The sequence below is a fragment of the Tursiops truncatus genome, chromosome 21 (genome assembly GCF_011762595.2).
Source record: "Tursiops truncatus isolate mTurTru1 chromosome 21, mTurTru1.mat.Y, whole genome shotgun sequence".
Lineage (NCBI taxonomy): Eukaryota > Metazoa > Chordata > Mammalia > Artiodactyla > Delphinidae > Tursiops > Tursiops truncatus.
This window is the reverse complement of record NC_047054.1, coordinates 14,192,079-14,205,681: the sequence shown is the minus strand read 5'-3', so window position 1 is coordinate 14,205,681 and position 13,603 is coordinate 14,192,079. Positions and strand designations below refer to the sequence as shown.

At 41.1% G+C, this 13,603-nt stretch overlaps 1 protein-coding gene across 1 annotated transcript; it reads right to left on the bottom strand.

The window, feature by feature from the left end:
• Window positions 1–3,384: 3,384 nt before the first annotated feature.
• Window positions 3,385–12,405, bottom strand: LOC101339479 (coagulation factor XI). Its single transcript, XM_019921238.3, has 9 exons — window positions 12,238–12,405; window positions 9,825–9,934; window positions 9,570–9,732; window positions 9,373–9,479; window positions 6,693–6,861; window positions 5,287–5,462; window positions 4,542–4,637; window positions 3,844–3,983; window positions 3,385–3,570 (listed from the first exon to the last, which is right to left on the bottom strand). Exons 1-9 carry the CDS (start codon window positions 12,366–12,368, stop codon window positions 3,385–3,387), a joined length of 1,278 nt encoding a protein of 425 aa, XP_019776797.3. The 5' UTR covers window positions 12,369–12,405.
• Between the last annotated feature and the right edge of the window lie 1,198 nt (window positions 12,406–13,603).

Below are 13,603 nucleotides of genomic sequence, written 5' to 3'. Positions count from 1 at the left end.
CCGGCGGGTGAGCAGACAAGCCTCTCGGGCTGGTGAGTGCTCGTCGGCACCGATCCTCTGTGTGGGAATCTCTCCGCTTTGCCCTCCGCACCCCCGTAGCTGCGCTCTCCTCCGCGGCTCCGAAGCTTCCCCCCCACCACCACCCACAGTCTCCGCCCGTGAAGGGGCTTCTAGTGTGTGGAAACCTTTCCTCCTTCACAGCTCCCTCCCACTGGTGCAGGTCCCGTCCCTATTCTTTTGCCTCTGTTTTTTCTTTTTCCTTTTGCCCTACCCAGGTACGTGGGGAGTTTCTTGCCTTTTGGGAGGTCTGAGGTCTTCTGCCAGCGTCCAGTAGGTGTTCTGTAGGAGTTGTTCCACGTGTGGATGTATTTCTGATGTATTTGTGGGGAGGAAGGTGATCTCTGCGTCTTACTCCTCCGCCATCTTGAAGGCCCCCCGTATTCTTTTTTAAGGTACCTTCCCAACCAAGGTCGCGAGTGCCCGTTGACTGTTTATTTCACAGTGTCTGAGCATTAACACAGACCCTCACAGGATATGGAAGTTTCTGCCTGGGTACAGCACAGTGTCCTTTGAAAGTTTCTTGGAGTTACAAAGTGTGCACACGTTCCCCGGGGGTGTTGGGTGCAGTGGGGAAGCTGCCTAAGTAGATAAAAGATAAATGTTGACACTTCTTTAGAAAGAGCAAGTAAAGCAAACACATACATGCACAATCATAATCTCCACCTGGGAATCCCACCACATACTACGACGTTTATAATAAAACTGTCTGATGCTTAAGGGCAAAAGAGAGACAACTGTTCATTGAATATCTGTTTTGTGCCAGTTGCTGCAGCGGGTATTTTAAATATAGTCTCTTCTTGGAAAGTCTGAACTAAATGGATAATGACAATAATTTCTGTACTTCATGTAGCACATACTTCTACACAGTTGGGTGAGCACTTAATCCAATGTGACTGGTGTCCTTATGAGAAGAGGCGGAGAGACCCAGGAGACAAGGCCATGTAAAGACAGAGGCAGAGATCAGAGTGGTGCTGTCACAAGCCAAGGAAGGCCTAGGGCTACCAGAGCTGGAAGAGGCCAGGAAGGACCCTCCCCTGCGGGCCTCAGAGGGGGCTTCTAGCCTTCAGAGGGATTTCAGGCTTCTAGCCTTCAGAACTGGGAAAGAAAGAATTTCTGTTGTTTTAAAGCATTCAGTTAGTGGCAAATTGTTACTGAAACCCTAGGAAATTAAAACTATATCTGAAGATGAGGGATCATCAAGAGAGGCAGTGAGGCTGAGTGTGTGTTAAGTATTGTGGTTACTGGAAATATTCCTTTTCATTCTCTCCATCTCTCTCCCCAGCTCTTCTCCCCCCGCCCTCCGACAGACAGACAGACAGACACACACACACACACACACACACACACACACACACACACACACACACACAGTCACATTCCTAATTGAAAAATTGCTCAGAAGAGTTAGTTTCAGTTTGTCGATGGCTTTGGGAAGGACAGAAAGAAAGATAGAAGCTTGCCCTGCTCTGATGAATGAGCACCGCGTACATACCCCGTGAGGGAAATGGGTTGGATGTAGGGAGAGGCCCCCAGAGAAGCCTTCCTCAGGGTACCTGGCGGCCTCAGAACGTCTCATGGAGAGGCAGGCTAAGAAAGGAAACCATTGCCTCAGCACAGGACCACCATTCACTGCTGCTGGAGCCTCAGGGCAGTAGGTAAATTCTCTAAATGTGAATTTTAAAGACATTAACCAGAATGTAGAAAATTCTCTCGTACAAGGACAGGGAAAGGCCCATTCTGACTCAGGTTGATGGAGGATGTGGGAAAAGCCCATAAGAAAGGAATATTAGAGGACAAGGCAGGACCCACAAGGTAAAGGGAGAAGTGGGTCTGAACAGGACCAGTTGGGGACATGCCTCTTTATCAGAATGGATCAGAGTTTCCCTGAGTCTTTGATGAGGTAGGACAGTAGCTCAGGCCTTATTGCCATTCCAGTTGTTTGATTCTGGGGGTTTTGTTTGTTTGTTTGCTTTTGTTTTTATTGTTTCTTCCTCAGACAAATTCCTTTTTATCCCAGTCTTTGAACCTTCCCTAAACTCTCTTCTTCCTTAACTTCTCATAGAACCCTGTGCTTCCCTCTCATTTCCATTTACAATTATATCATATATTTTATACATGTGTAATTATTTTATTTTTGTGGCTCCTGCTAGCTAGACCGGAAGGTTCAGGAAGGTAGGGATCTATTTATTGGCTCACTACTGTATCCCACCAGCTCAGTCTGTTCAAGAAATACTGCACATATTGGATTGAATATTGGCATAAGTGGTTGACACGGATTGAAAACTGGTGGAGACAACGAAAATTCTAGATTATGAAACTATATCAGCAACAATAACCAGGTGAATATTTGCACTATATAACCAGGTAAATATTTACAGGGAACACCCCAGTACTGAGAATACTTTCAAGATGCTGAAGACGTTACTGTAACCATCCATTTATTCCCAAATCGTTTTCCCCGTAGTATGGATGTATTTTATTTTGATTTCTGTCAATACATTTATCATCTATAAACGTAGATTTGTAAACCCACACTCACAGAGGCAGCTTATTTTAGGAGGTCTTTAGCTTAGCCCCTCATCTTCATCAGCCCTCCCCTACCCAAAACTATGCAAATAAATATGAAATCTACGCACAAATAGTTTTCTAGGCAAGAACACCTTTAAGATTCGTCCCCTAACGTCCCACTTCCAGGTGAATTGCTGCTTTTAATCCTTTCCCATACAGAAATTCTGGAACCCACATTCACACTCACTCATAGCTTGTCTCCACCCAAACTAATTCTAAAAATATTAAAAAATGACGTGACAAGAATTCTTGATTATTCTGAAAACCTGCCATCAAATTCAGTCAAGTTCTTTCTTTACAAAAGAGATGTGTGCATGTACGCAGAGCCCAGAGTCTCGCGATTTGATGGTGACTGCCCTTGTTTCCATTTTCTCTAGTTCCCATTTTTCATTTAACAAATCTTTTTACAGTGGTTTCTTTGAGCAGTTCTACCTGATCCTTTGGTGCCACTACCTGATTCTTTTCTGGTCTATCTGGGTATGTTTTCATCCTCAAATATCTTAATCTTATAGTATTCATTTTGCTCAGGAAAGGTGCAACCAGCGAGCAAGAGACTGGGTGCTGATCACCCTCTGCTGATGGCGGAACTGGGGGCATTGCAAATGACAGGTTTGGTGTGTTCTTAACAATACCAAGCCCCTTCAATCTGTTACAGTCTCAGAATTGTAGCCTGTGGAGGAAGATGACGGTGCAGTGTCTTCTTGGGTGAAATCCAAACCCTCTTCCAGGGAATAACCTGGCTTACCCTTCAGGGAGTCAAATGGCATCTGGGGACTCTTTCAAGCTGCTTTGCGTTTTCTCCAAAATCCAGTCCACGTACTCGACCACGTTGGTGTAAACACCTGGTCGCTCCCTTTGGCCACAGCCTTCGCCCCAGCTCGTGATGCCTACCAAGTGCCAGACCTCGTTGTGCTTACAAGACAGGGGGCCCCCCGAATCTCCCTATGACAAATGGAGGAAAGAAAAGGCACGCAGATCAGTTCAGACACTTCTCATCTTAAATACACTTTCATCAGAGTGATTTCACCTAAAATTCTGTCTTGGCCCTTTAATAAACTTCAAAGAACAGGATTTCTTGTTTTTCCCTCAGTCTATCAGATTTCAGGGTTAGGAAAACAAATCCACTGTGTTCCCCACTCATTGGCAGAAGACTGCTTTAAAAATGCATGAAACATTCTAATGTGAGTGTATTCAGTTGGCTGAGAACACTGTTACCTTGCAGGCATCCTTCCCTCCTTCTTTGTAGCCTGCGCAGACCATCTTATTAGTTATTTTATGCCCTCTGTATCCTGCCTGGCATTCTTCATTTGTCACCAAGGGTACCCGGGCTTTCTGGAGAGTATTGAGTATTTTGTCTGAAAAAAATTTTTAGTTTGTTAATGGAACAACTACTTATATATAATATATATACAAATTTAAATATATGTATTTAAAATCAAAACCATACCTATCTAAAAATCCAGAAGGAAAAAAATATTAGGTTTACTTCATAGATCTTTTATAATTACAGAGTATAGAGAAGATGTTATTCTCACTATTGTGAGTACCGTTTTGTTAATGTTAATTAAGTCCAAAATTAATTACGGCTCTAACTGGAATTACTTCCCAGAGAAAATAATTGGATAACAGGCTAAGACATTTACTGAAAAGTGCTAGGTTTTGAATTAAACTGCATTAAAAACAATGTCTTTAAAGAAATTGTCATATTTAAAATTTCCAGTCAAACAGACGAGGTGTCGTCTTCACTTCAGTGATTTTTGTCTTTCCATCTTTATTAATATGTTTTCTGCAATTGAATAATATTATTATTTTACTCTCATTTTAGCTGTATGAATTGATATAGCGGAAAAGCTTACGACTAAATTGTGTTCTGTATCTAGAGCTGGAGCACACAGAGAAACATCATTTCTTACCTCTTAATTTTTTGTACCCCCATCCAGTCACCCAGCACTCAGTATACGTCACATTTCTATCTCCTTTGGAAGGTAGGCAGATGGGTCGTTGAGAATCTAAATTTTAAAAATCACAGTTTAATGATCAGAAACAAAATACATCTTCTTTCCCAGGAAAAACTTCCTTCATGTTCCATTATTTCGTGTGTTCCCTATTTATTATATTCTTTTTTTTTGTCTCCTCGTCATACATTTTCATCCCTCGTGTTCAGCGTTATCTGTCACACATCCCAGGATGAGGGAACGAGAGAGACAAGCCACAGCCCTCTCCACTAACTCTGTCACTCTCGCGAGGCCTGTGGCCCTGTAGAAATTGCTTCATCATTCTGACCCACAATCCTTTCTTCCTTAAAAAGCAGATAAAAATCCTCTTTCATATTCCAGTATATTATCAAGTTATGTCATTCTGTGCATCTGAAGAAGCCTGGGGACAACCTACCATTTCACCCACACCCCAAAATAAGATGCAGCCGTCAGGAAAGCACAACAGTCTTAAGACTAGCCCGGCACCCCCTCCCCCCAACAGTCTTAAGACTAGCTCGGCACCCCCTCCCCCCAACAGTCTTAAGACTAACTCGTTACCCCTCCCCCTTTCATGGTAATAACACACGGAGAGATTGCCAGGGTCTGGCCGTGAATCTGGGAGCGTGAAACATCGTCTCCATGTAGTCACTGTAGACAGCTTTCTGTTTAAAATTTTCCATACCTGTGTAATTCATTGTCATTTCCAGTTTCAACAAGGCGATATCATATCCACTTTCTGCCATTTCATACTGATCATGAATTATTATTTCTTGAACTCCAAAGAAAGATGTATCCTCTTTTATTTCTTCTTGGTTTAAGATGCCACTATAGACACGCAAAGCTTTAGGTGACTCTACCCTAAGGAGTAAGCAGTCGAGGAAAAGGAAGTTCCTTTACCGAATAATTCCCAAGCATTTGAGGTACAGTGCTATTTGACTGACTGTTACTAACTAGGTAATATTTTCTGCCAACGGTGGGCTTTTAAGTGGAAAGAAGTGATTTTATGCTAAGATTTTTCAGTCACATAGTCCTCCTATATGGAATGTCCTGGGCTGTCATTTGCCTTATGTTAAAGACACAAAAATCAATGAATACTTTTTCTGCCTTTCAACACACACTCACACACACACACACACACACATAAAAGAAAAAAAGTTCTGGGTTTTACTTTCATTGCTGGGGTCGTTGGCTGCGACCCTGAGAAATTCTCTTGGACTTTCTGGTACTCCATTTTCCCATATGTAAAGGGTAAAAGAGACTATTGACCTCAAATGAATCTTTGAGTAATAATATGAGTAAGTTGCATACTGATAAACAAAAACACAAAACTGTGTCTGGAAACAACCCAGAAGATACTGAGGTGCAAAGAGGAAGTTTGGCCAGCTAAAATTCCCTGGGTTACATATACTCTGAATGCTCTCCCGATGGAGCTGCTAAGTTTACCAGTATTGAAATTGACTTAAGTAGGGAATCCAGTTTGATGATGTACAATAAACTCTTCCTTATGGGTCTAGAAACACAGCGGGAGAGAAAGAGAGAGAGATGGAGGGAGAATGAGAGAGGAGAGAGAGAGAAAGAAGCAGAGGAAGAAGAGGAAGAGGAGAAGGAGAAGAAGGAGAAGGAGAAGAAGGAGAAGAAGAAGAAGGAGAAGAAGGAAGGGAGAGATTGAGGACAAGGGAGAAGACGGAGGGGGGAGGGGGAGGGGGAGGGAGAAGAAGTGGGGGAATAAATGGGAAATTAGATTCAGGGAGCAGGAAATTGTCTCCGAGTTTAGTTCTGGACCCAATGCCCAGACAGTGCACAGAAGATGATACGCTCTTAATAGGAAATAACCAGAGCTCCCCTGGGGATGTGTGTACATTTAACTGGAAAAATGGAATATTATGAAGTCAAACAGCCATGTTCCTGCACCTGTTCTGATGCTGGTAGATCATGAGTGGCTCTTCCTTTTTGCTTTTTATCACTAAAGACAGAAAATTAATTTGGCAAATAGGATAATTACATCTTTAAAATTGTACTAAAATACTAGGGATACATTTAATATATGTGTGAGTATGGTGAACAAGTAAAAACAGCAGTGGTACTGACTCGCTGAAACAATGAGCAGCTGTTAATATCCACTGGTTTCCGATGATGGAGCCTCCGCACAGGTGTCTCTGGGTGGGTGATGTGATGTACAAAGTTATCTGCCATGGCCACTCTCCAAGAACAGACTTGGTTCCTCCAACAATTCTGGGCTTGATTTTCGTTGTACACGCTACAACAGAAGGATTGCAGTGAGTTCGTTCCTACATCTTCATTTTCCAACAGTAGTTATGTTCCTTCAGGCACACAGGGAAAAAAACCTTCCCTGGATTCAATAATTTACCATGACCTTGACTTGAAGACACTTTAGAATCAAGTTGGCAAAGCACAACATGCACATAAAAACTGAATGATGAGTCACCTTGTAATCGCATGCCCCCAGGTAATGCCTCATCTGGGGCGGCAAGGCAGTCTTACCCTCCATCAAATGCTAACCTCAATGGTTCTCTTAAAGCAATGGTTGTCAAGTGTGGCCCCCGACCAATGGCATCACCTGAGAATTTGTTAGAAGTGCAAATTCGTGAGAGCCACCTCAGACGTAGTGAATCAGAAACTCTGACAGTGGACCCTAGTCATCTGAGTTTTAATCAGCCTCACTAACGTTTAAGAACTACTGTTACAAAGAAAAGTTCAGCACCTTCCACTCAGTTTGTGGCCTTTGTCCAGTTCCTCCCCATCCCCTTCCATTCCAGCTGCCTTTTGGTCCCAGTCACTCCTGCTCTACCCACACCCAGACCTGGCTGCTCTTCTGTTTGTGAGCTGCGTCTGCCCTTTGGTCTTGTTGACAGACTGGGGTTTTCTGCTCAACCTTTGATGTTTCCAAGGACTTTGATTCAAACTCACCCTTCTGTTTTCTTTCTTGCCTTAGAAAATTAATAGATCAGTAACTAAAATATATTAAGAACAACTAAATAAAGACCTTATTAAGATGAGTTATAGGTCTTGGTGTTCGTTCTATTTGGTTTCAGTTCAAAAAAATGCTTTAAATATTTGTTTTTAGCCTTACATTTTGTGTTAAGAGATGTTTCTTTGAATGGCAATTGCTCTGTATCTTCACAAAGTTAAGTTATAGCGTAGACAAATGACAGTACAAGATATGATAAACATCTCAGTTAGATATTCCCTCTCATTTTAGGGTATTATTTCATCTAATATAATGCAGCAAAACCTAATTATCTAGTTTCACTTATTTCAGAAGATGCACTAAAAAGACATCAGATTTTATTTTCCTTTATCTTATATTTTCTGCTTTAGCTATTAATCTACCCCTGATTTATTCTGTAACCTCTAGAGACCAGAGTCCCTAGATTCATTAGAAAAGAGCAGGAAGGAGGGTAGAGAATGAATTCTGCAATTAAAGGTATAAGTGCTGGTTCCCTTTTTTAAACTATGTCAACATCACTAACAGCAAAATTTGCTGCATCCTTTCTATTGCTTGGTAGAACCAAGACAACAGAATGATTGTAAATACTCCTTCTTGTCTTAGGTAAGTTTATTGTAAGAAAAACAGAGAATGTATGAGATACAACTCAATTTACTGTCTTTTTAAAGAAGCTAGAGCCATCCAGATTCCCATCAGAGCCCCTCTAAGCCCTAGAAAGGCAGAATTTCCCAGCTAGGATGCTAGCATTGGACACAGTATACAGTCATATTGTATGTTCTATTATACAAAACAAGTTCTCAGAAGTTAAGGATTTATTCACCTCTCAGTAGAGCCAATATTTCTGACACGGAAGATTTTCATACTTTGAAATCTACGACAAAGCATAATTATCACTTCCATTTCACTCATTAAATCTCAGTTGCAACTTAATTTATACTGCATTATAATATTGGGCAGTAAACAGTAAAAGTCTAAAAACATGTAGTGTATGTAAGTCAATGAACATTAAAGTCATAATAGGTTATTACAATAATTTAGAGAGGAATGTGTGTATTAGGCTCTTTCCTGTTTCATCCCTTACACAGTGTTGTTTGCCTACAAACCATCTTTTGTTTCTATGCTCAGAAATTGGCCACTGGAATGGAAGCACTGCTGATCTGATGTGCACTATGATTTTTATGTTATTATAGGTCTTGTTTAATATAGACAATCTTTCTATTTCCACCCTACTATACTCATTGTTACAAATTAATAAGGTTTTACTGTAACTTTTGCTAATATTCATAAATATGCAGAACACTTGCAGGAAATCTAAAGGCCCTGGAGAAGGAGCCACTTGAGTATTTCTTGCACAGATAGATAATTTTCCAAACATATGATGACTATGTTTGAATTAAAGATCAAGTAATAGCCAATAGAAAGAAAATGACTAATCTGATTAACCAAGATGCTGGTTGATATTTCTATTTTAAAGGGTAATAAGAAAGATTATTGACCTTATAACAACAATCAGACATCAAAATTTGGGCTGAGCCTGAGTCTCACCAGGAAATACTGGTTATACAAATGTATCAAATTATAACACATATTCAGTTAATGCCACGCAACAGAGTTTAGTCAAAGCCCAATATTTACCTTTAAAACAGGTCAGCCTGAGTGATAGCAGTGAAAATAACAGAAAATTGCATCTAAGTTCATTACTTTACTAATTTTCTCCCCTCTGTAGCTACTACTGACTCTCTTAGTCATGACATACTCAGTATACAGGGGATGTATTTTTTCAAGTGACATTAAACTCACCATTATCCATTTTACATAACCTTAACGTATATCCAGAGATGTTTCCTCTCCCATGAAGTATTTTAGTTGGAGATCCATTTGCAGAAAGTTTTAAGTAGCATTTACCCCTGCAGGTTGGAAACAAAATGGTATAAACATAATTCCTCCCTGCAGCTAGATGGGGCAGGAGCATCTGTGGAACTCATCATACGTCTTACTTCCCCCCGTTGCAAGGTTCTTGAGATGGAGAATAGGTAAAAAATTGACAGCGGATGCTGTTGGTACATGTTTTCTGGCAGGCTTCGTGCCCGTCCACGTCAACAATGTCCAGTTCTTCTCCCAAGAAATCAGTGTCACGGTAGAATGAAGAATGGCAAAACACTAGACAGCAAAGCACATATCAGATATGAGACGTGAAACCCTAGCGCACATTTGTTGATTGTCAATCAGAAGGAAGAGCTTTCATTGTTTACCTGGGACACTGTGCCGGCAGTTTTGTAGACTAAAACCAGAAAGAGCTTTGTTCTTTCTAATGCGTGCGCTTGGCAACCCACTTGTAGACGTTTTAAGTAGACACAGATTTCTAACAGTAAACAAGGGAAATACAGAGATATCATGTAAAACATATCAAAGAAGAAGACATTTTCACAGCACATACAGAAGTCAGCTCCTGTTGGCATTTAATAGGGAAGTTGTTCCCATTTTGAAAGTACTATTCATAAATCACTGACTCAGACTCCATGATCCATAGGTTGTAGACAAATTTACCAAACTGCCTCTAAATTTTCTAAGCTTGCTCTATTCAACAGCACTGTTCCTAGTACCTTCCTTTTTTATTTCCTTTCTCTCAACTCTCCTAGACTATCTCAACGATTCAAGAATTTTCATGCTACCTACAAATCTGCTACCCAGAGTTGCTGTAGGCGTAGACAGGGATAAGCAAAATCCACCACAGACTCCATTACCCAGGCAGCATCTTTCTGGGAGGAAGTAGCTTTTCCTAATTAGCACAAAATCAACAGTCTGGAGCTGTGCTGTCCAACAGAATTTTCTGCAATGACGTAAATATTCCACATCTGTGCCAGCCAGTACAATAGCCACTAGCCAGCCATATGCTGCGTCCTTGAAATGTGGCTAATACAGCTGAGGAAATGGATATTTAGTTTTATTTAATATTCATTAACGTAAATTTAAGACGCCAAGTCTTGGCTTGTAGCACCCATGTTCCTCTCTCCCCTTGTAATGCGGATTAAATGTGTTGCTCTTCTTATGGGTATTGATTGGGAATTTCATACAAGGAATAAAAAAAGGAGCAGTGATTAAGACAAAATAACACATTACAAAAGCATCTTTCTAAGTTCTGAAGTTTATAATGCCTCAAGGCTCAGTCTTTGACCTTGTCTCTTTCTCTGACTGCACTCAATTTTTTGGTGACCTCATCAGTTTCAATGGCATTAATTACCAGCTGTATCCTGGTGACACCTAACACAGATCTAGGGCATAAACCTCCCTTGTTAAATCCCAAGCTTCCCTTTCTAACCACCAATTCAATATTTCTCTCTGGATGGCTACCAGGCACCTCTTGCCTCTTGAAATCATCTCTGTAAGAAATCTTCCCCCATCTCTTCATTGGCATTGCCATCCTTCCAATTTTCTTGGGCCAAAAATCTTGGAGCTATCATTGACTCTTTACTTCACAGCTGGCATTCAGTCCGTCAGCAAACCTTACTGGCTCTACATTGACCATATATCCCAATCTAATCACTTCTCTTTTACTTCCACTCTGGTCCAAGTAGTGCAGGGTTTTTAATCTATTGAGTTGACTAATGGTATCCCCGCATTTAGAACCATGTTGAGAAAATGAAAGTAACAGATATATTCTCATGTGACAAACCTAGCATTATACTTCCGGAATTATATCCTCACTTGATAAAAAACCAGTCTTGCTTGATAAACAGGAACTCAGGGGCTTACTGTGGCTGGACGGCTTTGGGGGACACTCTCCCCAGCAATGAGCAGCAATGTCAAGCAAATAACAAGGGCTCTGAGAATTCAGATTAAGATAATACATACAATCTAGATTTTTAAGCAAATAATCTTAAGATTTCTTCTTCTTTTTTTTAGTGAATTTTGTTAGTGAGGAGCAGCAACCCCAGCAAACATCCCTTTGATGATCATAGCAATTTCCTGCGCTTTCCAATGTTAATACCCATCGGTAGGGAAGCAGGGTCTAAATTCTCAAATCTCCCTGCACCGTTACCCACGCTTCTGTTGATGAAGGCCATCGCTCCACCCCTCTCCACTTTGGATTTGACAAGTCACTGATATTTCCAATTCTTTCTTTCTGCTCCAGGTTCAGTTATTTTAACCAGGCACTGAACTAAGATGACCACCTTTATTTTCTTCATTCCTTTCAGAACTAGCAGCTCTCTGAAGGCAGAGACCTCCCTAACATAAGGAAAGGCGAGAGTCCTGGGTAACACCAGATTTGCAGTCAATAGGTGGGGAATGGAAAGAAAGAGGAACTAGGAATTCTTCTTTGCACCTTTTATGTATCCTTGACAGACATTTAGATAAAATTTGTAGTTGCTCAGAGTTTGTTTTTTTTTTTTTTTTTTGCTGTACACGGGCCTCTCACTGTTGTGGCCTCTCCCGTGGCGGAGCACAGGCTCCGGACGCGCAGGCTCAGCGGCCATGGCTCATGGGCCCAGCCGCTCCGCGGCATGTGGGATCTTCCCAGACCGGGGCACGAACCCGCGTCCCCTGCATCAGCAGGCGGACTCTCAACCACTGCACCACCGGGGAAGCCCCTGCTCAGAGTTTTTAATGGTGGCTTTTGATCAACTGTTTGAAAAGATAACACATGACACAATCTTAACTCCTTACCTTTCAGATATTGTTGGCCATTCTTGAGAAAAGAAGGTAAAGAACAAACAAGTGGGATGGTGAGTACAAATGCTGCGACAGACAAAAGCATCTGGAGCCATGACACTGTCAATGTTACTGTCTGCAAACATTGTTCTAGGGAAAATGTCCCTGATACAAGCTGTGCAACAGAAGAAACCGTATTTAGAAAGTCAGTTCACCAGCAGCATTGGCAAAGGTAAAACCCCACTCATGGTGTTCGTAAATTCCATATAAAAAGTTTGTTGGGGGATGAGGGAGGGATGAATAGGCAGAACACAGAGGAATTTTAAGGCAGTGAAAAATACTCTGAATGATACTCTAATGATAGAAACATGCCATTACATATTTGTTCAAACCCATACAATGTACAACTCCAAGAGTGAATCGTAATGTAAACTGTGGACTTCGGGTGACTATACGTGTGTCAGTGTAGGTTCGTCAGTCGTAACCAATGTACCATCCGGCGAGGGTCGTTGGTAATAGGGGACGCTGTGCATGTGTCTGGGCAGGGGGTATGTGGGAAATCTCTATCCCTTCCCCTCAATTTTGCTGCGAACCTAAAATTGCACTAAAGAAACAAGGTCTTAGTAATTTTTTAAAGTTAGTTTATCCCAAGATCTTTTACATTTTTTAAAATTAGGATAACTGAAGTGATTGTTTTAAGCTTTAAATTCAAATATAAGCTTTAATCATATAGAACATAATGAATTTTTTCTCAAGAAGAAGATGAAAGATCATTGGGTCCATTTCATCAGTAAGCACAAATTGGTATCCTAAGTTATGCCCATCGTACACATAATCAGCACCTACTATTTAATGGCTAAACTACCTCATTAAGAAAATAATAGTTACCCAGATTAGAAAGCGCACAGGGCTTCAGTGAGAATCCAGACACCACTTCACTGAGCTTTGTTATGTTGGTCGGCATCCCCGTTTGGGTGTACTTCAACAGACAAATGTTACTAAATAAAGACCAAAGTGGACAAACATTTTATCCCTCCAAATGCAAATACGGAAAAACATAAGATAATAAGAAACGCACATTTAGAGACAGCCTGGGCATGACAGCTAAAGAATTGCTCTGAAAGGTATTGATTTGAGAGATTGGACAGCTGGTTTGAGTCCCAACTCTGCCAAGAGCTGGTGGTCCTGTGAGTTTTGTCAGCTTTGTATTTTCATCAGTAAGATGGCAGCTTTAGATGGGTGGTGACATGAAGAGTAGGGGTGTAGGAATTGATGACTTCTCAAGCTCTGCTCAATTTTAGCATTTTAACTTTTTTATAATACGTACAACTCACAACTTCCTGGCTCGCTGTTCATGCTGCATTGAATCTTAGACGTAAAA